This window comes from Lampetra planeri, chromosome 39, assembly GCF_965212315.1.
Source record: "Lampetra planeri chromosome 39, kcLamPlan1.2.h2, whole genome shotgun sequence".
Lineage (NCBI taxonomy): Eukaryota > Metazoa > Chordata > Hyperoartia > Petromyzontiformes > Petromyzontidae > Lampetra > Lampetra planeri.
Window position 1 is genome coordinate 352,367 of NC_136145.1, and position 24,615 is coordinate 376,981.

The window sequence follows — 24,615 nt, forward strand, 5'->3', positions numbered from 1 at the left end:
GCGACAGAAGAGGTGGGCTTTCGCGACAGATGTTACAATTCGAAATGGATTTATTTTGGGGGTCGGATCACCGCGCGAGTACAATGCCAATGTTGTGTCGTACACCCTCCTCCGCCCGACACAGCCAAATAAATGAGGCCATCGCGTGAACGCGTGCGCGCGCGTGGTGAATAGCATTATGGTTTCTCAGTGCACCGGTGTGTGGGTATAGCGATCCACACACGTCCAACACAGCCGTAGCAAGCGGCGTGTCTGTTCGCGTCGCCGCTTAATTTCTTTGGCCGTGTCGGGTGGAGGAGGGTGCAAGGCACACATTGGCATTGTATTCACGCAATCTAACCCAGGAAGCATTTGCGAATCGTAATATTTCTCTTGTTCGAACTGCTGCTGAGACGCAGAAGATCAAAACCTGTACAGAATCCGCTTGGACAACTACTTGGGGTTTAAGATGAGTCGAGTGGGACAGTAGGCCGGCAGGTTGTGTTGGCGCGTCGTGAAACGCAACGTTTATTTACATCTCTCATTACCCAGCATGCTCCTGCACAGCTCATCACAAGTTTCTGTCCACGACTAATTGGCACAGAACACGACTCAAGGTTCACACACTGCGATACCCCCGTCGCTAGCGCCGCACGCTGCGCCACCCCCGTCGCTAGCGCCGCACGCTCCGCGGCGGTCGTCCCCGGTCCCCGCGGCGGCGTCTTCCCGGAGCAGCGCCGCCAGCTCGCGGGCCAGCGCTCGGAACGGCTGCTCGGCGAGCGAGTGTCCGCCGATGACGCCAGCCGCCTGCGCCTCGGTGATTGTCTCGAAGAGGCGGCGGCTCGCCAGCGGCACGTGCCCCGCCAGCTCGCACAGCGCCACGTTGAACCGCGCGGCGCCGTCTTCCTCCTCCGCCCGGGGCGCCAGCTCCTTGGCGCCGGGGCACGGCTCGCGCGGCCACACCAGCGCGCGCACCCCGCTCGGTGCGACGCCGCCGTCGTCGCGCGGCCGCGGCGGGCCGGGCGGCGCCCCCCGGCACACGAACACGTTGTGCGCGTAGCCGCGGAGCGCCAGGCGCGAGGCGACGGCGTGCAGGCGGCGCGCCAGCCGCCCCGCAGCGTCGGCGCTCGCCTCCTCCTCGTACAGCAGGAAGCCCCGCGCCGGGTGGGAGGGCGGCCCCAGCTCGTGCAGCGGGCCGCCCTCCTCCACCGCCGCCGCGGGCGCCCGCTCGGCCAGCAGAGCGCGCTCCAGGTAGTAGGCGTGCAGGTGCAGGTGGTTGACGGAGGCGAGGGCGCACAGCGAGTTGAAGCCCACGCGCAGGCCCCGGCGCGAGCTCAGCAGCAGCGCGTCGACGCCGAGCCGGGCGGCGCGCTCGGTCAGCGCCTGCGGGAGGCGCAGGCCGGGCGCCGGCACGAGCAGCACGTGGCCGCGCTCGAGCGGGCTCGCGTTGACCAGCACGAGGTCGCCCGGCGACTCGGCCGCGTCGTCGCTCCGCCGCATCTCCAGGAGGATCTCGGCGGGCGGGACGCGCGTGAAGTTGAACAGCTCCGGCTGGAAGGGCTGGTCCAGGAGCCGGGCGTCCTGCGCGGGCCGGCGCAGGGCGGCCCGCTCGGGGTTCAGCTGCACGAGGAGGCCCAAGGGCCCCGGCAGGCGGCGCGTGGGCGGCGGCGTGCGCAGCGCGTAGCGGAAGGCCCCCCCGGCCTCCATGCGCTCGTCCCACAGCCGCAGCAGCGCCTCGTCGAAGCGACGCCCCGAGGCGCCGCTCCGCAGATCCGCGTCCGAGTAACGGAACACCTCGGGCGGCGGGGACGGGCGGCCAGCACCGGCAGCGCCGCTCGCCGACATGGCCCCGTGGACGCGTGGGCGGCGACGACGACGCGCGCGTGATCCACCAACCCTCACGGCTGCCTCCGCAGTGCGAGCCACGTGCTCCACCCCGACTGCAGTGCACAGGACGGGGGGGGGGGGTTAGCGTCGTGCTGTGAACCTGGCGACCTAAGCTGCTTGGCGATGGTCTTGTAGTCCATTCCAGCCTTGTGTAGGTCTACAATCTTGTCCCTGACATCCTTGGAGGGCTCTTTGGTCTTGGCCATGGTGGAGAGTTTGGAATCTGATTGATTTCTTCTGTGAACAGGTGTCTTTTATACAGGTAACACGCTGAGATTAGGAGCACTCCCTTTAAGAGTGTGCTCCTAATCTCAGCTCGTTACCTGTATAAAAGACACCTGGGAGCCAGAATTATTTCTGATTGAGAGGGGGTCAAATACTTATTTCCCTCATTAAAATGCAAATCAATTTATAACATTTTTGACATGCGTTTTTCTGGATTTTGTTGTTGTTATTCTGTCTCTCGCTGTTCAAATAAACCTACCATTAAAATGATAGACTGATCATTTATTTGTCAGTGGGCAAACGTACAACATCAGCAGGGGATCAAATACTTGTTCCCCTCCTGTAGGTTCGATTCCCGGCCACGGTTAACGTCAGTGGCGAGTGACATCTCAACCGGTTGGTGGGGGGGGCCCCTTTTAACGAACCCGCGCTGACCATCCGTGGTCGTGTCCCGTCGCAGTCCGCACGACCTTAATCCAGCAGTGGACCGAGCAAAGAGCTGAGCGCCATTGTACATTAATCGAGCAGTGGGGCCTGGGCACCGCACACCGCCTGTGGCGATGCCGGGGACGAGGCTCACGATGGAATGGCAGCCTCAGGAGAGACCGCGCGAGAGGCGCCACCGCGGAGATGGAGCGATGGAATCGAATCGGCTGCGGCGTCGGAGAACCGCGCGTGCCGATTGATGGCGGCGTGGGCGTCAGCCTTCAAGCGGCAGCGGACAAGCCCTGGCACACGATCAACATCACGTCGCATCATCCAACACCGCGAACGAGCCGTCCATTCGCGGTGTTGGGTGACGACGCGTCTGTCCACCGCGAGATGACGACCTCACGCTGTCTCGGTATGCGGGGGAGCGGTGGCGCGAGTTCGACTCCCGCAATCAGCTGGCGGGACGGGACGATCCGACCCCCCCTCCGGCCCCCACCCCCCGGCCCCCACTCACGGGGCCGTCCCTGCACGAGCCGCGGGGCTGTCGCGGCGCGCGGAGGAAGGCGCTCGTCCAGCAGCGGATCGAGCAAAGTGACGAGGGAGAGCGCCGTGGGGACGCGGCGCGCGACCTCCTCCCCCCCCGCCTCTCCCCCTCCACGTGGCGACCCGGAAGTCGCCGCACGCGCGAACCACGTGGGTGGCACAGCTGTCGGGCACAGTGGCACTGCGCCCCCCGTGGGATCCCGCCATTCACGGCCCCCCCCCTCCCTCCCCCTTTCTCAATCCACTGCTGGATGGAGGCCACGCTGCTGCCGGTCACGGAGGCCGTCTGACCATACTTCACCACGCCGGTCAGTGCGCTTGCTCACCACTGCGCCACCGCTCCCCTTACTCACCGCGCCAACCATTGCGCCACCGCTCCCCACACTCACCGCGCCAACCACTGCGCCACCGCTCCCCACACTCACCACTGCGCCACCGCTCCCTACACTCACCGCGACAGTGGAGTGGTCAGCAGCGCGCCGGACCTCCGAGTCGATCACCCGGCGCGGCACTTGGAGTGTCCCCGAGCCGTACCGCGGGCACGCCCGTGAGGGGGGCAGGTCGCCTGTGGGCGGGGGGGGGTCAAGGCGTGGGTCACGCCCCGCGTGTTCCAAGGCGTCTGGTGAGTGTGGAAGAGGAGGCCAAATACCCCCCCCCCCCCCCTCGAGAGAGAGAGCTCCCTGTAGCCGAGTCCCTTCTGCCAGCAGCGGCTTGAGCGAGCACTTTCAGGGCTGCGCCGTTACCTCTTTCAGACGTGCTTCTGCGGCCGTGTGGAACGCGTTTCCGTCCGATGTGAAGAAGCGGAGCTGTGCACTTTGAAGTCGTCGAAATTGACCAACGCATTTCTCTCGAGCTGATTTTTGTGTTTAGTTTGTTGTCCTTCCCCCGCACCTCCGATTAGCACGGTAGGCAATGTACGGTGCGAAAGAAGGTGCAACGTGCACACACAGTTCGTTAACACTTGCAGAGCTGCGCCTTTACCCACCCCCTCCCATCTCCCATCCCAGGGTCCTGGTGTCCTGCAGCCGCTGAACTCGTTCGCGACGAGCGGCGATGTTTGTGGAACGGCCCGAGAGCTCGAGAGAGAGACCGGGCCAACAGCAGCGGTGTTCGTTTGCACACGTGACCCGGGTCACCAAGAACAACAACATCAACAACAACAACACAAAGTACAGCAGCGAAGCAAAGTACGAAGCAGGGCGACCAGAGGTCAAAGTAAGCGACAAAAAGACGCCGAGTAGAAGTCGGAGTTGAAACAACCAAGTCGAGATCTGCTCGCTCGGCGAGCCAGCTGGGTCACTCTGGCGACGAGGCTGCGCTCCCGTCCTCTCACGCCGACCGCTCGCGCCGACCGCTCGCGCCGACCGCTCGCGCCGACCGCTCGCGCCGACCGCTCGCGCCGACCGCTCGCGCCGACCGCTCGCGCCGACCGCTCGCGCCGACCGCTCGCGCCGACCGCTCGCGCCGACCGCTCGCGCCGTGCGTGGCCCGGGGACGTCATGGACCTCGACGCCGTCACGCTGGCCGCCCAGCACAGGCTGCGGCGTGTCCGCGCGTTCCGCGCGCTCCGCCCGTACCTCGTCCCCGGAGCTCGGAGCCGCGAGCGGGCCGAGCGGCGGCGCAGCGGTGACCCGCGACTGCGCGTGGGAGGGGGACACGGCGCGAGCGGGGACACGCGGGGCCACTTGCACCAACGGGGTTCCTGTGGCGGCAGCCGGCACTTCCTCGAGCGACCGAAGGCCGACCCTGGCCGTCCAGTCGCCGAACGTCACCGTCATCGCCGCCACCGCCGTCCTCCTGCTCGGCCTGCGGAGTTGAGCGTGACGCACGTGACGAGCAAGGTGAACGAGATGAACGTGAATGAGGCGACTGCGTCGGTGACGGAGATGACCCCGACCAACACGGATGTTACGCTCCGCAGCGTTAACCGGGGCGGACCGCCGGGGTCGAACCGCGAATCTGCGCAACGAGCGGCGATCGCCCTCCCGCCGGGCCGCCGCCCCGACTCCCCGGTGGCGCAGCGGTCGTTCGTCCAAGATGGGCGGATCACGCGATAAGATCTTCAAACGGGACGCGCTACAAACGGGACGCGCTATCGCCGCCGTCAAGTTTACGGTCGCAGTGCTCCTTATCGGTGCGGGGCCGAGCGGCCTGCTCTGCATCTGGCCCCCGCGTCGTTCATCGGCCCGGGTTCACCGCCGTGGTTGCTCCGCGGGGTCTCGGTGAGAGCGCAGTGAGTGGCACCGTGGGGGGGGGGGGGGGCAGTGAGTGGCACCGTTGGGGGGGGGGGGGGGCAGCGCAGTGGTAACACTCGGCCTGGGTTCCATTGCCGACTCGGGCGCGTTATCCCGCAGAGTTTGTGTGTTCTCTCTCTCTCTCCCATAGCCAAATATATATTTATATATAAGAGTCACAATGTAACCGGTATTGGCTGAAACCACATCGCAGTGCTTGTAAATTAACCACGGTGGCGAGATGTGAACTCCCTCGCCTGGTATGCAGGAGATAGCGGGTTCGATCTCAACCCTGACGCCTTCTGCTGTATATTTGGCGTTTGCATGTCTTGTCTCTCTCTCTTCTCCGGATCGTCCGGTTTTTCCCTCCACATTTAGAAACGTGTGTTTTGCTGATATAAATTTCCACGTGATAAGCCACTTCGTTTAGCTATCATTTGTGGCCAGGTCGCTTGTGAAAAGAGCCACATAGCTCAGTAGGGCCTTACCTGGTGAAATAAAAAATAATTTAGTTTTATTTTAGTTTCAACCAGCAAATTACTCAATTGGCATCACACGGCAACATCTCCCTCGACTGCGACAACTTGGCAGGACCCTCGTGAAAAAGAGACTCGGTGAGGCTTTCCTACAGGGTCCTTCCCCCGCACCTCCGACGAGCACGATTGGCTACGTACGGTGCGAAAGAAGTTCAACATACGTGAACAAGCGCAGTAACATTGTCATCACTGTGACTGCTTTGCTTCGAATTCTATGAAGTGCAGTGAAGCAAGACCTGGGGGGCAGTCCGCCCCAGGTATTACAGTGCCCTCGTGACAAAATTTGGGTCACAATCTCTCGCTATCGCGTCTGTGCGTGCGTGGTTCTGGTGTTGTTTAGTCAACAACGAGCGGGTGGCTAAAGCACAGCAAGTTGCACAGTAGGGGGCACAGGTGATGCATCGGCAAGTCGTCTCGGTCATCTCAGTCAGTCGACCCATAGCACCTGGGTCTGCCCCGTGACCTCCTGCCAGCGGGCGTTCGACACTTCACGTGGTCTTAACGTGCACATAGCCTGGCGCAAGCGCCGTGGTGACATCGCCGCCACTTAGTGGCGAATGGCGGCTGTTGTTGTTGTTGTTGTTGGTTTGTTGTCCTTCCCCGCACCTCCGATTGGCCTGGTTGGCTACGTACGGTGCGAACGAAGTTCAACGTGCTTACGTGCAGGAGCACCCGGCCTCCTCCCTGCCCCTGTGCAGCTGTGCAGCGTCACGTGAAGAATAAAAATTCAATTTCAACAGTTCCACTGCTCGCTTCTCTGCTTTATCGTTGAAGGGGATTGGCAGTTCACCAAAAGCATTGGTCCAGGCGAGCCTCAGGCAAGCCCGAACCAGGCAAGCCCGAACCAATGCTTCTGGCAGAAGTCCGTGTGGCTGGTGAGATGTGTAAACAATGACTTGGAGTTGGTTCACATGGCGGAGCAGATGTGGGAAGGAGGCGAACCGTCTGCCCAGTTACTTTGTTGGCTTCTCCACACTCGAGACGGCCGTGATGGTTCGTTTGTGTTGTTAACTCCTGCTGCTCACATGAGCCACGTCAAGGCCTAGGATGCTCCTCTTCCGGTTACAGCCCCCGCAGAGCCAGTGGTTGAAATTCCACATCGCTATGGCAGGCGCGGACAAGTCTCTATTGAGCTTCCGCGAGTGGCGTGGTATTGATTTTATTGCCCCCGGAGGGAGGAATGATGGGCCGAATCGACCTGCCCACCACAACCTAGGATTGAACTCGCGACCTTCCGCTCGCCGCCCGCTCCCACGCCGATCCGCCCGGGCCACGCGTTGGTTCACCGCGGTCGGTCCGTACGCGCGTGGGTGCAGCACTCGGTCCGTACGCGCGTGGGATCATCGCGCGTCCGTCCTGCGCTCGGTCCGCACGGGGTGAACACCAGCTGACCCCCGCTGTCCCCAGGTGACTTCGCGTCGAGAGCCCGGCCACCCTCCGTGATTGCCACACCCCGACTCAAGTCCAGCGTTTCGGACTTTGTCCCCGCGAGCCGCCTCGTGTTGTTCCTGCTGCTGCTGCTGCTGCTGTTATCTGCGCTGCTATCTGCGCTGATATCTGCGCTGCTGTTATCTGCGCTGCTATCTGCTGGCCCGGTGCACGGGGCAGCTCAACACCGACCGTGTTGATAACCGGGCAGAGCGCTCCGTCTCCCTCTTTCCCACGTCCGCCCTCCACGTAAGTAAAGTAAAAAACAAAGCGGTTTCTATTTACAAGTCCCATCGCCCACGCGGTCTTCCTTCCCGCGAGTTCGTCATAGCGCCAGCTTTCGTTGAATTCGAGAAAAATTCTGGACCCCTTTCGACTTTTGGTGTCTCATCGGCAAGGTTGGGATTGCTTCAACCGATGCTGGAGAGCTGCCAGATGTTTATTGGCAAGCATGTGTGGCCGATAGGACGTGTGAAACGACTCTTGAGTTTTTTTTTATGTGGAGAGGAAAGGTGAAGGATTTAAATTGTCCGCTCAATTATTGCGTTAATGATCATTTCCACAACTGCCACTAAACATCCGGCCGTTCACCAGCATCTGTTCAAGCACGTCTGACTGCTGAAGAGACACTGCAAGTTGAAACGAGTCCAGAGTTTTTGCTTGTGTTGAACCAACGGTCTAAGCAGCCTGACTCTCCTGATGAGACACTGCATGTCTGCATGTCGAAACTGGGGAGGCCCGGGTGGCGGATGGGAGGTGTACAAGTATAAACACGTGGTTTTTGCGGAGAGGCACACGCAACCGAAGGTTCGTCATCTCAAAACGTTCTTTGCTCTGTTCGTCGTACGGTTGCGCGCGGCGAGCGCCCTTGGCGTGCCGCGCCGCCGGCGACGACGGGGGCCGCCGGCGGCTCTGGAGTCGTGTGCGGCCCTCGTGGAGTCACCGCCTTATCGGCGCCGCGCCGTTGCGGGTCACGCACGGCACCCGATAACGTTTGTGGCGTCTTGTAGGTGAACCCGCGTGCGTGCGCGTGAGTTTACGTGACAAAGTCCGTGTGAGTTTTAAGTTCACCTCGCTGGCGCCGGGCGGCACGGGGCGCGCCGCCACTCTGCGGAGGAGAGGCGCAGGAGGAGGACGGGACGCGTCGACCGCGGGAGACGCGCGCCGACAGGCACGGCACGCACGCAGCACGGACCGTGACAGGTGATTATTTAATAGGGAGGGAGTCATGGGTTTGTACACGAGTCTATGGGTCTCGCTGTGAGTGCATGGGTCTCTGCGCGAGTCTATTCACATGCTGCTGCTGACACTCCCAGCGTGCCTCTGCCTCTACCCAGAGCGACTGCATCTTAACGACACGCTCTGATTTGTATGCCCCTTTATATTTGTTAGTCTTCATCCAGCAGCGGATGGAACGTGGATTTCCGACCCGAGTCTCATTCCCAAACATGGCTAACGTCAGTGCCGAGTGATATCTGAAACTGCTCCTGGGCTTCCCCTAGATCAACTCGGCTGTAAATTAGTACCTGGTGTCGTGTGAAGTGAACATCAACACTGGGGAGACAAAGGCGGCACGGTGCCGGCCACACCGCCCGCTCGTACGCCGCAACGTCACTCGCCCCAACAGCCTCCGTGGACCACGTGGGGGGTCTCTGTCTGGGCGTGTGCCCGGCAGGCCCCGGTTTGCCGGCTCTTCCCCATGGCTCTCGGGGGCGTCCCGAACCCGGCCTACGAGCAGCAGGAGGAGGAGGAGGAGGATGATGGGGGTCGTCGTGCCGCCGAGGAGCCTGCACCGGCCGAGGGGAGAAGCGGCCACGCCGGCCCGGAAGGCGACGAAGCCGGGAGGAGGAGGAGGAAGGAGGAGCGGGAGGAGGAGGAGGAGGAGGAGGCTGGCGAGGGTCCGTGTGGGTGGTGGCGTGTGAGGCCCTCTTGCCTGCAGGTCTGCAACAACCCCAAGGGCTACCTGCTGTTCTTCGGACTCATGTGCGCCTTGCAGGGTGAGTGCTGCGAGAGGGTGGGGGCGGGCCCCCCCCCCCTCTTTCTGTGTCTGTGTGTGGTGGTGTGTGTCTCTGTGTGAGTAACTGTGTGTCTGTGTGTGTGTCTATCTGTGTGTGGTTCTGTGTATATGTGCGTGTGTGCATCTTTGTCTTTGTGTATCTGTGTATCTGTGTGTGTGTCTGTGTATCTGTTTATATGTCTGTGTATCTGTTTGTGTGTGTGTGTGTGTGTCTGTTTATCTATTTGTGTATCTGTGTGTGTGTATCCGTGTGTGTCTGTGTGGAGCGGTAGTGTAGCGGTTAGCGCTACGCTGCGCTACGAACTCGGCGACATGGGTTCGATTCTCGCTCACGGCCAACACCAGTGGCGATTATCTGAACCGGTCCTGGTGGTGTTGGCCCTCCACCCCCTCGTGTGCTGTGCCGGCCTTCATAGGTTCTCGCTAACAGCACTTGCCCCAATAGTCTGTTGAGACTATACGGGGGAACTTTGTCTCTGCGTGCGAGTGGATGGCATGGGCAGTATCCCCCTATGCTATTCTTGCACGTGATAGTAGCAGCCATGTGGCCCAGGATCTCGATGCCAATGTCGAGGTCTCATGCTGCTGCTGCTACGACGAGAGAGAGAGGGAGGGATTCAGCAGAGCGAGAGAGAGAGGGAGGGATTCAGCAGAGCGAGAGGGAGGGAGGGATTCAGCAGAGCGAGAGGGAGGGAGGGATTCAGCAGAGCGAGAGAGAGGGAGGGATTCAGCAGAGCGAGAGAGAGGGAGGGATTCAGCAGAGCGAGAGGGAGGGAGGGATTCAGCAGAGCGAGAGGGAGGGAGGGATTCAGCAGAGCGAGAGGGAGGGAGGGATTCAGCAGAGCGAGAGGGAGGGAGGGATTCAGCAGAGCGAGAGGGAGGGAGGGATTCAGCAGAGCGAGAGGGAGGGAGGGATTCAGCAGAGCGAGAGGGAGGGAGGGATTCAGCAGAGCGAGAGAGAGGGAGGGATTCAGCAGAGCGAGAGGGAGGGAGGGATTCAGCAGAGCGAGAGAGAGGGAGGGATTCAGCAGAGCGAGAGGGAGGGAGGGATTCAGCAGAGCGAGAGGGAGGGAGGGATTCAGCAGAGCGAGAGGGAGGGAGGGATTCAGCAGAGCGAGAGGGAGGGAGGGATTCAGCAGAGCGAGAGGGAGGGAGGGATTCAGCAGAGCGAGAGGGAGGGAGGGATTCAGCAGAGCGAGAGAGAGGGATGGGAAGGGCACAGCGACGGGGAATTCCCGCCGTGCCGGTGCCGCGTGCAGGCGCGGCGGTGAACGGGCTGGTGAACGTGAGCATCACGACCATCGAGCAGCGCTTCGACCTGCGCAGCTCGCTCACGGGGCTCGTGTCCGCGGGCTACGACATCGCCTTCTGCGTCTGCACGCTGCCCGTCACCTTCCTGGGCGGCCGCGGGCACAAGCCGCGCTGGCTGGCGCTGGGCGCCGTCGTCATGGGCGCCGGATCGCTCGTGTTCGCGCTGCCGCACTTCACGGCCGGGCCCTACCGGCTCGGCGACGAACGGCTCGGTGGGTCGCTCGTGGGGGCGGGGGGAGGCGCCTGCCGCTGGGGGGTCTCCCCAGGAGCGGCGCTTCTCGGATTCGTGTCTCTGAGGGGTCGGCCGGATGATGATGGCGGATGATGATGATAATGACAATGATTGTGACGGTGACGACGATGATGATGACGACGACGATGACGACGACGATGACGACGACGATGACGACGACGATGACGACGATGATGACGACGATGATAATGACGATCATGATGACTACGATGATGATGGCGATGACGATGATGATCATGATGACGACGATGACAACGTTGATGACAACGATGATGATGATGATAATAATGTCGACTATGATGATGACGATAATGATGACCATAGCGACGACGATGATGACGATGATAATGACGATGACAACGATGATAATGACGATGATGACGACTACGATGATGATGGCGATGATGATAATGACGATGATGACGACGACAATGATGATGACGCCGCCGCTGCCGACTCACGGCGGCTCCACTCCGCGTCCCCAGAGACGTGCTCAGCGACGCGCAACTCCTCGTCGTGCCCCCCGCCCGGGGGGGGCGGCGATGCGGCCGCCCCCTCGCTCTCGGCGTACCTCTTCGTGTTCGTGCTGGGACAGCTGCTGCACGGCGCCGGCTGCACGCCGCTCTACACGCTCGGCACCGCCTTCATGGACGAGAGCGTCACGCAGGCCCAGTCCTCGCTCTACATCGGTGACTATCACCACACCTGCTGCCCCTGCTGCTACAGCTGCTGCTGCTGCTGCCCGTGTTGCTGCTGCTGCTGCTGCCTCTGCTGCTACAGCTGCTGCCCGTGTTGCTGCTGCTGCTGCTACAGCTGCTCGCACATGGCTCCTGTTGCAACTCAACAGCATCGTTAGCAGCACTTGCCCCTCGAGTGTGGCGACGGCTACAGGGGCCGCGGTCTCTCGCTTTGTCTCTGTGCTGCAGGCATCGCCTTCGGGATGTCCGCGCTGGGTCCGGCCATCGGCTACGTCGCCGGAGGGCAGCTGCTCAACATCTACATTGACGTGGACAGGAGCGGCAAGTGCGTCCCGTGGCCTCGCAGCACCGAGCGCCCGGGTTCGAATCCGGACCCGGGTGCCTCTCTGTGTGGAGTTTGTGTGCTCTTGAAGCCTGTTCTGTAGGGAGTGAATGTGAGTGGGAGTGAGTGAGTGAGCGAGCGAGTGAGTGTGAGTGGGAGCGAGTGAGTGAGAGTGCGCGTGTGGAGGTCTCTCTCCCTTTGTTCTGCATGGGTTTCCTCCGGGTTCTCCAGTTCTCCCCTGGCATAGCTAGGACAAAGATCCCCCCGTGTAGCCTTAACAGACTGTAGGGGCAAGTGCTGTTAGCGAGCACCTATAAAGGCCGGCACGGCACACGAGGGGGTGGGTGGCCAGCACCACGCCCATACCGTCTTTGTCTCCCTAGTGGCGATATTTACACATCGCACACGGTACTCATTTGAGGCTGAGTCGACCTATGGGAGGCCCAGGACCGGTTCAGATAATCGTCACTGGTGTTGACCGTGAGTGGGAATCGAACCCGGCTCGCCAGGTTCGTAGCGCAGCGTAGCGCTAACCGCTACACGCTCCCCACCATAGCTCAATACAGACACACTGACACACACAGACACACACACAGGAGACACACACACAGGAGACACACACACGTGTACACACACACACACTCTGTGTAACCGGTATTGGCCAAACAAACATTCCAGTGCTGAAAAGTGTGTGTGTCTCTGTGTGTCTCTGTATCTCCTCATGTGTGTATCCCGTTGTGTCTCTGTGTCTGTGTGTGTCTCCGTGCATCTCTGTGTCTGTGTGTCTCCGTGCGTCTCTGTGTCTGTGTGTCTCCGTGCGTCTCTGTGTCTGTGTGTGTCTCCGTGCGTCTCTGTCTCTGTGCGTGTCTCCGTGCGTCTCTGTGTCTGTGCGTGTCTCCGTGCGTCTCCCCGTGCGTGCCCGCGTCGGCAGCGTCCCGCTGAGCCCCAGCGACTCGCGCTGGCTTGGCGCCTGGTGGGTCGGCTTCATCGCCGCGTGCCTCCTCTCCTGGGCCATCGCCGTGCCGCTCTTCGCGTTCCCGCGCTCCCTGCCAGGTCTCGAGCGCGCAGAGCTCCCCCGTGCACCCGCGGGGCGAGCGCACGAGCGCGCAGAGCTCCCCCGTGCCGCCGGCTCACACCCGCGGGGCGAGCGCACGCCTACGACGGCGGGCGCTGCGCCCGAGCGGGGGGGCGGGTGGTCGGCGACGGCGCCTTTGTCTCCCCGGTGCCGACGTTTACACGCCGCACCCGGCACACGTAGGAGGCTCGGTCCGCCTTGGGGGATGTCCCGAGGCCGGTTCAGATATTCGTCACCGTCATCGGCTGAGCAGGGATCGAACTCGGATCGCCACCGCTCCCCGCGTGACCACGTGACCACGTGACCAACGCTTGTGTGGAGACGCACGTCCGCGGGTGTGCGTGTTCTGTGAGTGAGAGGGCGAATCGGTGAGTGGGGGTGAGTGAGAGTGCCGTTGTGACCTGCAGCGAGTGGATGAGTGAGGTTGTAACTTAGTGAGTGAATGATTGAGGGAGCGAATGAGTGAGCAAGTGGATGAGAGAGTAGGAGGGTGAGTGTTGTTATTGATGAGACCTGCAGTGTGGTGGTGGTTGAACAAAGTGCGGTGGTGGTGGTGGTGGTGCTGGTTGTGGTGGATGAGACGACACAGTCAGTGTCTGGAGAAGAAATGAACGAGTGGATTTCACAGGAACAGTGACCACGGGAGTAGCGGTAAAGGAGTGAGCGAGTGGATGACAGGGTTGGTAGATGAATGAGCGAGTGGGTGAGTGTGGGTGAGCGTGGGTGAGCGTGGGTGAGTGCGCGCCATGCCGGCCTTCGTGGGTGCTTGCTAACGGCACTCACTCCAACCTTCTATTTGGACTTTGTTTTTATGTGCATGCGTGTGTCTGTGTGCATGCGTGTGTGCGTGTGTGCGCGTGTGTGTGTGTCTGTGTGCGTATGTGCGTGTGTGTGTGTCTGTGCGTGTGTGCGCGTCTGTGCGTGTGTGCGCGCGTGTGTGTGTGCGTGTGTGTGTTGGTGCCCCCAGGCTCGGCGAGGCTGCGTGCGCGCTATGTCTCCCAGGCGCACCAGGACGGCAGCGAGGAGGTGACGGCACGCGCCGGCTTCGGCTCCGGCTGGCGCGACTTCCCCACCGCCTTCAAGGTGCCTCCCTCACCCGCCCTCCCTCCCTCCCCTCTCCTCCCTCCCTCCCTTCCTCCCTCTCCTTCCTCTCTCATCCCTTCCTACCTCTTCTTCCCCCCGATCATCCCTTCCCTTCCTCCCCTCTCTCTTGCGGTGTTCATGTGTGTGTGTGTTCATGTGTGTGCTCGTGTGTGTGTGTGTGTGTATGTTTATGTGTGTGTTCATGTGTGTGCGTGCCAGCTGCTGGTGAAGAACGCGGTGTTCATGTGCGTGACGGTGGCCGGCTCCACCGAGGGCCTCGTGGTCGCTGGGTTCATCACCTTCATGCCCAAGTTCATCGAGAACCAGTTCGGCCAGACGTCCTCCTTCGCAGCGCTGCTTGGAGGTAGCGCTCTGCCATTTTTATAGCATCGTCGTCATCATCATCATCATTGTTGTCGTCATCGTCGTCATTGTCTTCATCGTCATCATCGTCGTCATCATCGTCGTCATCATCGTCATCATCATCATCATTGTCGTCATCGTCATCATCATCGTCTTCATCGTCGAGTTTGTTCCCTGTAGAGTTTGTTCCGTGCAGAGTTTGTTGGCTCTTCCCTGTTTCTTCCCGTAGCTAAACTCACACCCGCAATGTCACCGCCCACACATCCCAATGCTCTAAAATGACCTGCAAATTACTCCATCGCGATCGCACAGCAGCAGCAGCAGCAGCATCGCCCCCTACTGCGTCTGAGACTCCGTGAAGCTCTCCTGGGTGGCGCAGTGGACATAACGGTGCGCCGTGCCCCCGCCGTGCCCCCCCCCCCCGTGCCCGCCCCCCGCTAGGCTTGGTGAGCATACCGGGGGCGGTGGTGGGTCAGGTCCTGGGGGGCCTCCTGGTCAGCAAGCTGCACCTGTCGTGCCGCCGGACGCTGCTGCTGGCGTCCGGCTCCTCGTTGGCTTCGCTGGCGCTCTGCGCCGTCTTCTACTTCGCGAGCTGCGAGAACGCGCCCTTCGCCGGGGTCACGCAGCCCTACAACAGGTACACACGCACGCGCGGGTACGCACACACGCGCGGGTACGCACGCACGCGCGGGTACGCACGCACGCGCGGGTACGCACGCGCGGGTACGCACGCACACATGGGTCCTGCTGCCCCAATGACCTGAGCGAGCGACCGAGCGACTGAGCGAGAGACCGAGCGAGCGACTGAGCGAGAGACCGAGCGGCGGCGGCGGTGTGCCCCAGGTCTGGCGAGGCGCTGCTGATGCTGGAGGCCGAGTGCAACGCGCCCTGCGGCTGCGAGCGTTCGCTCTTCGCGCCGGTCTGCACCGACGACGGAGTGCAGTTCTTCTCCGCCTGCTACGCGGGCTGCACCACCAGCATCCCACAGGTGCTCGGCGCACCCGGCGCATTCCGCCCCGGCACGCCACTGCGCCCGGCGTGCCGGTTCTCACTCGCCGGTCGCCGCGTCGCCTGCCGCGGCCTACGACGAGAGGGAACTGGATGCGATGTGCCGGGCCCTGAAAGGATTTCGGGGTCGCGGACTCGGTTGAGGTTAATCCCCCATCTCGATGCCTGTTTGCAGCCAGAGGAATTACGAAATTCAAGCGCAACCTGCACAGGGCCCAACGGAAGCGCTTCCGCCACTTTCTGCAGGTGTCCGCGGTTCGAATCCGACAGGAAAGCCCCGGTTATTAACTGCGGCGGTGCGTTCACCGTGAAGCGGGAAACTACGCGCCGTCCCCTTCGATCACCGTGGACGTCAAAGTTTCCCGCGACGTCGATCCGAGACGCATCGGCCGTTGAGCGCCGGGCATCACGGGAGAAAGTTTCGCCAAATTTCTGAAAAGTTACGGCGCCGGTCACTCAATTGAGCACGAGAGAGCGGCGACGCGCCCCCCCCCCCCCCCCCACCTTGACTGTGGAACAACTGCAGAGGCTGCGAGCGCGTAAAACACGGCCACGCGAATACCGCACACGCACACCGACTCGAGCGTTGTAAGATACACGAACTCTCCGACTGTAGCTCGGTCGTCAAATCGCAGACGTGTAACTGTGCTCTCGCTCAAGGCACGGAGCGCCCTCCCCGGACTCGCCACACTACGCCGGCGGCGGTGTCGTGTTTGGCCAATACCGGTGACGTTGCACGGGGCTTTGTTTTAGCCTTGGGGGGAAGCCGGAGAACTCGGAGGAGACCCGTACGGAACAGGGAAGAGAGAACACGTTCTCACCCACACACTCACTCGCACAAAGACAAAGATCCCCCGTATAGCCTCAGCAGACTGTTGGGGCAAGTGCTGTGAGCGAGCACCTATGAAGGCCGGAACGGCACACGAGGGGGTGGGTGGCCAGCACCACGCCCGGCCGCCTTTGTCTCCCTATTGGCAATGCTTGCACACCGCACTCGGTAATAATTTGCCGCTGAGTCTACCTAGGGGAGGTTCATGACCGGTTCAGATAAATGTCTCTGGTGTTTGCCGTGAGCGGGAATTGAAATCGGTCGCTGGGTTCGTAGCGCAGCGTAGCGCTAACCACTACACTACCGCTCCCCACACTCACACGCACTGTCTCATCCACACGCTCTCACTCACACACACACTCACACACACTCTCACTCACACACACGCTCTCTCTCACACACACTCTCACTCACACACACTCACACACACGCTCTCTCACACACACTCTCACTCTCACACACACGCTCTCACACACACTCTCACTCACACACACACTCACACACACACTCTCTCACACACACTCTCACTCACACACACACTCTCTCTCACACACACACACTCTCTCACACACACACTCTCTCACACACACAACAACCGCCATTCGCCACTAAGTGGCGGTGACGTCACCACGACGCTTGTGCCAGGCCATGTGTACCCTGAGGCCACGTGAAGTGTCGAACGCCCGCTGGCAGGAGGTCACGGGGCAGACCCAGGTGCCACGGGTCGACTGACTGAGATGACCGAGATGACTGGCTGATGCACCACCTGTGCCCCCTACTGTGCCAACTTGCTGTGCTTTAGCCACCCGGCGCTCCGCTCGTTGTTGTGAGCGTCGCTCCTCCGCCCTCCGTTGTTGTTGGAGGGCGACTGCCTCCAACTGCCCAGTAGCGTCCTTCACGAGCCTCCTCCACTGAGGCCGATCTTGACACCGCTGGTACCAGTCATCGGCAAGTCCACTCAGCTCCACGTCCTCCTGTACCACATCACTCCATCTCTTCTCTAGCCCGTGCCGCGCCCGTTTAGCCCCCTCGATCCGGCCGAACAAAAGCTGTTTAGGCATGCGGTGGCTGGGCATGCGGGCTACATGACCCAGCCAACGCAGCCTTGCCTGCCGGAGGAGCTCACTGATGGGACTTTGCCCAGATCTTTCAAGGACTTGTGAGCTCCTCACACAATCCAGCCTGGTTAAACCCAGGATGGATCGTAGGCAGGCCAGCCTAAATGTTTCCAACCGGCGAAGATGCTCCACTAGGGGGGTCCACGCTCTCACTCAAACACACACACTCTCTCACACACCCTCTCATCCACACGCTCTCTCACTCACACACACTCTCTCTCACACACACTTTCACTCACGCACACTCTCTCACACACACTCTCTCTCTAACACACACACTCTCTCACACACACTCTCACTCACACACACACCCTCTCATCCACACGCTCTCTCACTCACACACACTCTCACACACACTCTCACTCACACACACACTCTCACTCACACACACACACACACCCTCTCACTCACACGCTCTCTCACTCACGCACACCCTCACTTACACACACACTCTCTCACTCACACACTCCAATATCAACACCAACACCTGCCATTGACCACTAAGTGACGGTGACGTCACCACTGCAACGTCGCCGGCCGTGCTGCTGCTAATGATGGTGATGTTGATGGTGATGTTGATGGTGATGTTGATGGTGATGTTGATGGTGATGTTGATGGTGATGTTGATGGTGATGTTGATGGTGATGTTGATGGGGATGTTGATGGTGATGTTGATGGTGATGTTGATGGTGATGTTGATGGTGATGTTGATGGGGATGTTGATGGTGATGTTGATGGTGATGTTGATGGTGATGTTGATGGTGATGTTGATGGTGATGTTGATGGTGATGTTGATGGTGATGTTGATGGGGATGTTGATGGTGATGTTGATGGTGATGTTGATGGTGATGTTGATGGTGATGTTGATGGTGATGTTGATGGTGATGTTGATGGTGATGTTGATGGGGATGTTGATGGTGATGTTGATGGTGATGTTGATGGTGATGTTGATGGTGATGTTGATGGGGATGTTGATGGTGATGTTGATGGTGATGTGGATGGGGATGTTGATGGTGATGTTGATGGTGATGTTGATGGGGATGTTGATGGTGATGTTGATGGTGATGTTGATGGTGATGTTGATGGTGATGTTGATGGGGATGTTGATGGTGATGTTGATGGTGATGTTGATGGTGATGTTGATGGTGATGTTGATGGTGATGTTGATGGTGATGTGGATGGGGATGTTGATGGTGATGTTGATGGTGATGTTGATGGTGATGTTGATGGTGATGTTGATGGTGATGTGGATGGGGATGTTGATGGTGATGTTGATGGTGATGTTGATGGTGACTGGCTGGCTGCAGGGTTTTGCGAACTGCTCTTGTGTCGGGCTGGGAGGAGAAGGCCCCAGCGTGGGCCCCAGCGTGGAGCCGGGGAAGTGCGGCTCGACGTGCACCAACATGCCTCTCTTCCTCGGCATCTTCCTCCTCATCATCATCTTCACCTTCGTCTCCAACACGCCCGCCATCAACGTCACGCTGCGGTGAGCTCAGTGCAGCAACAACACTGCCACCACCACCACTACTACTACCACCAACACTACCACCACCACTACCACCACCACCACCACCGCCATGGAGAGACGGATATTCTCCACCGAGTGCCGTGTGGTGGTGAGTGCAGGAGAGTTTGGCCTTGAACGACGCCCAATGTCTGCTGCGTGGGAGGAGCGGTGGGGTAGCGGTTAGCGCTACGAACCCGGTGACCCTCATGGCCACCAACACCAGTGACGATTATATTATCCGAGCCGGTCCTGGACCTCCCCTAGGTCAACTCAGCCTCAATTGAGTTCCTGGTGCGGTGTGTAAACATCGCCACGAGGGAGATAAAGGCGGCCGGGCGTGGTGCTGGCCACCCACCCCCTCGTGTGCCGTGCCGGCCTTCAGAGGTGCTCGCTAACAGCACTTGCCCCTACAGTCTGTTAAGGCTACACGGGGGATCTTTGTCTTTGTGTGGCGCAGGTGTGTCCCGGCGAGCCAGCGCTCGTTTGCTCTGGGCGTGCAGTGGCTCTTCATCCGCGCGCTGGGTAATGTTGCCCTCCGCCCCTCCCCTCCTCACGGGGTCTCACGGGGTCGCGACCCACACCGCCGCCCCCACCGGCACCGCCGCCCCCACCCCGCCTCCACTACCGCCACCACCGGCACCGCCGCCACCACCGCCGCGGTTTCTTGTTTCGGCGCGGTTACTGAGCCAGAGTCGCCCAAAGGCCCAAAACCCCAAGCGGCCAGCAACAAACAGCACCGTCAGAGTTGTAACCGGCATGGTGGCGGTAGAACCAGCGGCTCGCAATAGGAAGGTTGCGAGTTCTCATCCTGGTTGGCGGGGGGGGGGGGGTTGACTCAGCCCGTTGCCTTCACGTAATTCGGTTTAATACTGACAGTCGATTGCTGGCTGTCTGGCTGTGTGATTGGCAGGCTAGGTTCGCGTGCTGTGGCACGGTGACGCCGTGCCGATGACGTCATGGCGCCTACTTAAGCACTCGGATTAGGAAGGAGCATTCACGCTCTGGCGAAACGTCGGACTAAACAGTCGAAATGCTGCTTTGGTTATCAATATCCCTCCTCTTCCTCGACTTTTGCTGATAAATCAATTTGCATATTTGCCCATCACGTGACGACTTTATTTGATTGTCACTGGCAAGTGGCGGAGGGTTAGAGTTAAACGACCTAAATGCGACGATCCGACCCAAGAGAAATGAATGACGGATCACCATCACATTGACGATTATCATCGCGAATGTGCATTCTCTTCGTTTGTTGCGCCCGTCGAAGGCACCATCCCCGGGCCGATCCTCTTCGGAGTGATCATCGACAAGACGTGCATCCTGTGGAGCGAGAAGCCGTGCGGGGAGCGCGGCGCGTGCTGGACGTACGACAACCCCACCATGTCGCTGCTGCTGCTCGCCATCGGTACGTCGTCGCGTGGAGGCCCCACACCCCACGCCGTGGACGGCCTCGGGGCCCGGGGCAAACCGCGCCACGTGGACACCCCTTCCCCCCCCCCCCCCCGACGCCTTCAAACTAAACCGGAAGTATTACATCTGACGCCGTGACGTCGAAGCGTAACTCCAAAGACGGTCAAAGCATCGCGTGGCGCTTTCAGATGTGCTTCTGCGGCCGTCTGGAACGCTCTTCCTTCCGATGTTAGGAAGCCACTGGAGCTACGCACTTTTAAGTTTCGATTGAAAACTAATTTTCTTTACAACAGATTTTTGTGCTTAGTTTGTTGTCCTTCCCTCGCACCTCCGTTTAGCGCGGTTGGCTACGTACGGCGCGAAAGAAGTCTAAACATGGCGTACATGATTGCCGGGGATGCGCCGCAGGCACACGGCTCGCGCTGGCGGAGCGCTGGGCTTTGCCACATGGTGGCGGTTCCGCGTCGCCAGGTTCCGGACAGAGCTGGCAACCCACCCACGCGGTGTGACCGGGATTTGTGCCAAAACATCCCCAATGCTGAAACATTCCCCGCACATCACACAGTTGGGATGAGATAAAGACTCCCCAACAGACTGTGTTCGATGCATCATTAGCGTTGGGCTGGCGATTCAGTGTCAGGGCGAGCGTTGGGCGTTGAGTGCCGCGGTGCGGGAAGAGGAATGCTCACGGGGGTTTGGAATTGAAAGGTAAAGATTTGGACGCACACACAAGCAATGGAGAGGGATTCTGGTATTTTTATTTACTTGATAAGTTAAAATATTTAACATGAATAGTTCCTTTAGATGGAACGTCTCATGTGCAAGGCTGTCCTGGTGTCAAGTGACACAGAGCAAACAGGTAATTGTGCACGCAGACAAAAGACAAAGATCCCCCAGTAGTAAAGCCTTAACAGACTGTAGGGGCAAGTGCTGTTTGCGAGCAGCACCTATGAAGGCCGGCTCTGTGGCACGCGAGGGGGTGGGTGGCCAGCACCACGCACGCACTCCATGGCAGCAACTTCGGCCCTTCTGCGAAAACCTGAAAGTGCGTTTTGAGACTCGGCAACAAAGAATGAATATTGTCGTCAGCTCGCAACGCTGCGGCAGTCCTCACCCGACGTCCCCGAGGTGCGAGCGGCAACCGCAGTCACGAGCGGGAAGGCAGCACCAGCAGCAGCAGCAGGCACCAAATTTCCCCCCCCCCAAAGGTCTGCGGTCCTCTATATATGAAGGTGTTATTGGCCAATTAATGAGTGTTTACACGTGGGGCGAAATGCACACGTGTAAGGGGGAAACACTCTATCCCATAGACCAAACATTGCTGTACCAATTAACACGGTTGGCTACGTACGGTGCGAAAGAAGTTCAACACACGTACGCACGGCTCCTCGACGCCCACGGGAATGGAGTTTAACAACATCTCTGCGTGATCCACCAACCTTCGAGGCTTTCACTGCGGAGCACCGACTCTTGAGTCTTCGGATTGCGTCGCGCCTTGCTCGGCGCAACGTCCCATGCTCTGCTCCGCGCGCAGTTCGCTCCCTGGAGAAGCTCCTTGCAGCGCGTGGGACGTGGGGAACGTCGTCGGGATCATCGGGAATGTCGTTGGGAACGTTGTCCGGGACGTGGGGAACGTCACGCCGAGCGGCGGCGTTACCCCTGACGTGTTGACGCGCGACCTTTCCCTCCCCGGGCGTGCGCGTGTCTCACGTGCGCGTGTCCCACGTGCGCGTGTCCCGCGTGCGCGTGTCCCGCAGGCGCGTGCTGCAAGGTGGTGACCATCGTCTTCTTCCTGGTGGCCTTCCTCGTGTACAAGGGGCCGGCGAAAACGCCCGCCCCGGCGGACGGCGCAGATCCCCTGGACTCGTCGCACCTCCCGGACCCCGCGGCCAGCTCGCTGGACAGCGGCTACAGCGACGTCCCCTCTTGCATCGAGAGCAAGCAGCTCTAGCGAGCGTCGTCGTCGTCGTCGTCGTCGTCGTCGTCGGCCGTGGTCTGTCCGTCGCCGAATGCGATGTCTCGAGCAAGTTGACCTCTGAGCGAACCGCCGTAGCAGACGGGGACAGCTGCCGCTGGGGGGGATCCTCTTGGCTAGACCGCGGCAGGGCAATCGGAACGCTCGAGATGGGATGTTGAGGCACGCTGCTGTGAGGTGACGAGGATTTCAAGCCGGCGCCACTAACGACCAAAGATGTTGCGCCACCCCGCCCGCCCGCCCGCCCCGCGCTGCTCGTTAGGGATGCGCTGCTCGTTAGGGATGCGCTGCTCGTTAGGGATGCGCTGCTCGTTAGGGATGCCGTGACGCCATCAGCGGGAGTTAGGCCGTGCCGGCGTCGCGGTGCCAATTTGAAAACGCGACACCGCAAATGTGCCCGCTTGCAATTACACGCGTGGCCCATCGTCACGAGCTGTGGTGGATACTTGGCAGGACCCTCCTGCAAAACGGTCACGAGACTCGGTGAGGCTGTCCTGGGTAAACAAACGGAACATGAAGCAGTCTCCCTCTTTAACCCCCTTCCGTTCATCTCTTAAAGCCTCTCCTCTTCTATATTGGCCATTCCCTTCACTCTCCTCGCCCCTCCAACCCCCCCTACAGCCCTTCCGTGACCCCACGTGCCCTCCTCTTGTGACGGTCACTGCTTCCTCGGCCCTTGCCCACTGCCCTTGTTACCGCTTGTAGAACCATGTCATCGGGCACCTTGAGCTAAGGCGCTCTATAAATACAAAGTAAGATCATATGATTATACAAATAAAACATGCAAATCCTCATCCGAACCTCATATGCCCCGAATTGCTGATCTGCCGTCGTTGTATAGATTCGCGTTTGGACGTCATCCCCGGCCTATGCTCACAGATAGTCGACAATTACGTGGCCTCTTAATATTTGAATATTGACACTGCACTTTTTTTTTTACCAGCTCCATGTATTATGATTATTTCTACAATTGCATCATCCAGGAGATCCTCACCGAGTCTCAAGACTACTTTTCAGGAGGGTCCTGCCAGGTGTTCGCAGTCGGGGACGATGCTACCGCTTGCTGCCGTGCGTGAACCCAGTCGAGTAACTTGCAGGCGATTTGTCAGCATGGGGAGATCCCGGAGGGAACCCACGCAGACCAGGGGGCTGGGGAGCGAGAGACGCAGAGAGGCGCCCGGGTTGGGGATCTCACCCAGCCCCTCCTGGCTGTGAGGCGCGAGCGTCACCCCCGCGCTCGCCCCCGCCACGGGGTCTAAAGCAAGCATTGGTTGATTGAAATGTAAATCTAGATTTGAAGTTTTCGTGACTGCAGGGATCCATACTCTTTGGTTCTTTCGGTAAAGACACGTAGGTATAAAATAAAATAAATGAAATCACGACGTTTCGGGCGCGACAGCGAGAAACAACTGCTGAAGTGTTTCTCGCTGTGGTTGTCCCACCTGACGACGGACGCTTGTGTTGCGCCTGAAACGTCGTGATTTATTATTTTATCTTATACCCACGTGACTTTACTGATTGAAATGTTAATCTTTAACAGTGAGACGTACTGCTGCTGCAGTGTGGCCAAAACAGGCGACGGCTCAGTGTGCGGATCTCAATGTCACCGTGGTCCCACCCATCTCTACCTCATCCGCTTCCCGGTGACAGCGACCACACCGTGCTGCCCTGATCTGTTCCCACCCTACAAGTCGCTCACCCGATCCTTTCATGATCCCCTCACGATCCCCTCACCCCCCCCCCAGCGGTCTCCTCTGCGGTGCGCCAGGAACCAGAGAGCTCGCGGCAACGTTTTTGCTTGGTGGCGTTGAATAAAATCTCTCGCTCTCTCTCTGGCCTGCGCGAATGTCATGGAAGCCACCGCAGCCGCCAACGCTCATTGGTTAGCGCCAACAAAGGTGACAAATGGACGCGTCGTTTTTACACATCCCACCAGCGACGCTGCCTTCCTTCTGGGGTGCGCCCAATTGCGGCGGCGTTGGCTTCCAGGCAAGCGCAACTCGGGGTCCGGTTTCGACGTTCGCTCTACGCTAACGTTGACGTGTGTGTGCGTGTGTCCACTTGGGAAGCGGTTTCGTGTGATTTGAGAAACATAAATGAGTGTGTGCGTGTGCGTGTTGTCACGGAGTTCTGCGGACGCGTGTCCACTGCACGCGACGCTCGCGTAGAAAGTCACCGCCGCTGAAGAGAGGCTCGCGACCGTTGAGGTTTAATAAAAGCAGAATTTCGTAAAGTTCTCGTGGCGTTTTGTGCATCGTCATTCGTGTCGTACTCGCAGTGGTGCGATGCATCATCATGAATATGGTCGTCGCTGCGTGATCGCGCGTCGAATCAGAATCCGCATTTAGACCGGAGGAGGAATCCGATGAGCCATGAAGCTCT

General features: G+C 59.9%; 2 protein-coding genes across 6 annotated transcripts; one reads left to right on the forward strand and one right to left on the reverse strand.

Annotated features, from left to right (window-relative positions):
• Positions 1–32: 32 nt before the first annotated feature.
• On the reverse strand, positions 33–4,436 carry GDPGP1 (GDP-D-glucose phosphorylase 1). Of its 3 annotated transcripts, none has more exons than XM_078612457.1 (2): positions 3,519–4,436; positions 33–1,919 (listed from the first exon to the last, which is right to left on the reverse strand). In XM_078612457.1, the coding sequence occupies exon 2, from the start codon at positions 1,822–1,824 to the stop codon at positions 592–594; it is 1,233 nt and encodes a 410-aa protein (XP_078468583.1). In that variant the 5' UTR covers positions 1,825–1,919; positions 3,519–4,436; the 3' UTR covers positions 33–591. The 3 variants fall into 3 exon arrangements, with proteins under 3 accessions (XP_078468583.1, XP_078468582.1, XP_078468581.1); XM_078612456.1 differs by lacking the exon at positions 3,519–4,436 and adding an exon at positions 3,038–3,211; XM_078612455.1 differs by lacking the exon at positions 3,519–4,436 and adding an exon at positions 2,517–2,955.
• On the forward strand, positions 3,064–24,469 carry LOC144731424 (solute carrier organic anion transporter family member 4C1-like). 3 transcript variants are annotated; one of them, XM_078612450.1, is made up of 16 exons: positions 3,069–3,374; positions 4,074–5,288; positions 7,053–8,467; positions 8,940–9,261; positions 10,541–10,804; positions 11,331–11,534; positions 11,772–11,868; positions 12,797–12,918; positions 13,908–14,023; positions 14,243–14,387; positions 14,828–15,023; positions 15,230–15,374; positions 18,649–18,827; positions 19,306–19,370; positions 20,116–20,253; positions 22,016–22,296. In XM_078612450.1, exons 4-16 carry the CDS (start codon positions 8,964–8,966, stop codon positions 22,207–22,209), a joined length of 2,163 nt encoding a protein of 720 aa, XP_078468576.1. In that variant the 5' UTR covers positions 3,069–3,374; positions 4,074–5,288; positions 7,053–8,467; positions 8,940–8,963; the 3' UTR covers positions 22,210–22,296. The 3 variants fall into 3 exon arrangements, with proteins under 3 accessions (XP_078468574.1, XP_078468576.1, XP_078468575.1); XM_078612448.1 differs by lacking the exon at positions 19,306–19,370 and having other exon boundaries at positions 3,064–3,374; positions 22,016–24,469; XM_078612449.1 differs by lacking the exons at positions 3,069–3,374; positions 4,074–5,288; positions 19,306–19,370 and having other exon boundaries at positions 5,358–8,467; positions 22,016–24,469.
• Positions 24,470–24,615: the final 146 nt, after the last annotated feature.